Here is a 1,135-nt window from a genome sequence, read left to right as displayed (position 1 = left end):
ATATAATGCTCCAAAAAGAAGTGCATGGTTTAATTCAGAAGATCTTTTTTTATGCTACTATAATGGGTTTGCTTTGCAAACATTTTTGTCAAAAAATAACCCAATAACCATGCAATCGGTGATTTTATTCAAATATCTAGTTGCTGTCAATGTAAAAATAAGCTTTTTAAATCGCATGCGCGTTAAGTTTCATCTAATTACCCATTCGCCGGTTTGCAAAAATAACTCGATACGGAAATAAAACGCGCTTATTATTTTACGCTTAGCCTATGAGTTCGCCCTTGCATCCATTATTAATTTATTGCTTTTTATTGCCGGAAATAATCGTTTAAAAATCAACAAGCTTGGGAATTTACAGCCCGAAGACGCTTGCTATTATTTCACGGGTTTATGGAGATTGATGGATTGATGTAGTGACTCCCCGCACGTAGGCAAGCGGGGATGCCCACTCGACGCGTGACCTGCATCTTTAATGCTCTCGAGCGCGCAGCGCCTTACAAGCCCTTTTTAATCATTTGCGCGTATCACGCGCGTCTAGAAATGTGACAATAATAATAAACAATAATAATAAATGGCATGTTATTGAAACGCGTGGATGTAAATTGTGAACACCGTAGCCTTATATTTATTTTTTTCGTAACGACCAACATCCACCATTCGGCCGCAAAGCGGCGCACGTGGACGCCGTGACCGGCAGGCCCCGCCCTCCGCCAGCGCGTCACGGCATCGTGTCGCCGGTTCCGTATTTAAAGCGCGGACGGCGAGGGACGTGCCGTTAGAGATTACCGGGAAGCAAAAGAGAGGAGGTCTTCGAAATTTTTAACTGATACAAGTCGGCGCTAGTCGTTCGAAGAAGAAGGTTTGCAAAGAAGGGCGTCTTTAATTCTAGACGTTTTGGAGTTTCCGAAGCCGGTGTGTAACGTGCTGCTGCTGCTGCTGTGTTCCTGCTGATTTTTCCCAATCCTAAAGGAATGCCAAGGGAACTAACACAGAACAGGATCCAAAAAATCTGGATTCCCTCTAAGGATGACAAACCTTCAATGCCCCGCACATGTAAGTAATTATATATATTTAACATTATATTTATATATTATATTTTATATTTAACAGATCATATATATATATGATATGATAT

General features: G+C 41.2%; 1 protein-coding gene across 1 annotated transcript in view; it reads left to right on the top strand.

Annotated features, from left to right (window-relative positions):
* The first annotated feature begins 190 nt into the window (after positions 1 to 190).
* LOC122342642 (6-phosphofructo-2-kinase/fructose-2,6-bisphosphatase 3-like) overlaps positions 191 to 1,135 on the top strand; it is a 2,169-nt gene continuing 1,224 nt past the window's right edge. The window contains exon 1 of the mRNA XM_043236612.1: positions 191 to 1,053. Within this exon, the coding sequence (XP_043092547.1) occupies positions 972 to 1,053 (82 nt within the window). The 5' untranslated portion in view covers positions 191 to 971. The remainder of the gene's footprint in view (positions 1,054 to 1,135) is intronic.

The sequence above is a fragment of the Puntigrus tetrazona genome, chromosome 4 (assembly GCF_018831695.1).
Source record: "Puntigrus tetrazona isolate hp1 chromosome 4, ASM1883169v1, whole genome shotgun sequence".
NCBI classification, from domain to species: Eukaryota; Metazoa; Chordata; class Actinopteri; order Cypriniformes; family Cyprinidae; genus Puntigrus; species Puntigrus tetrazona.
Note: the sequence above shows the minus strand (reverse complement) of the source record. Positions and strands in the feature narration are given on the sequence as shown.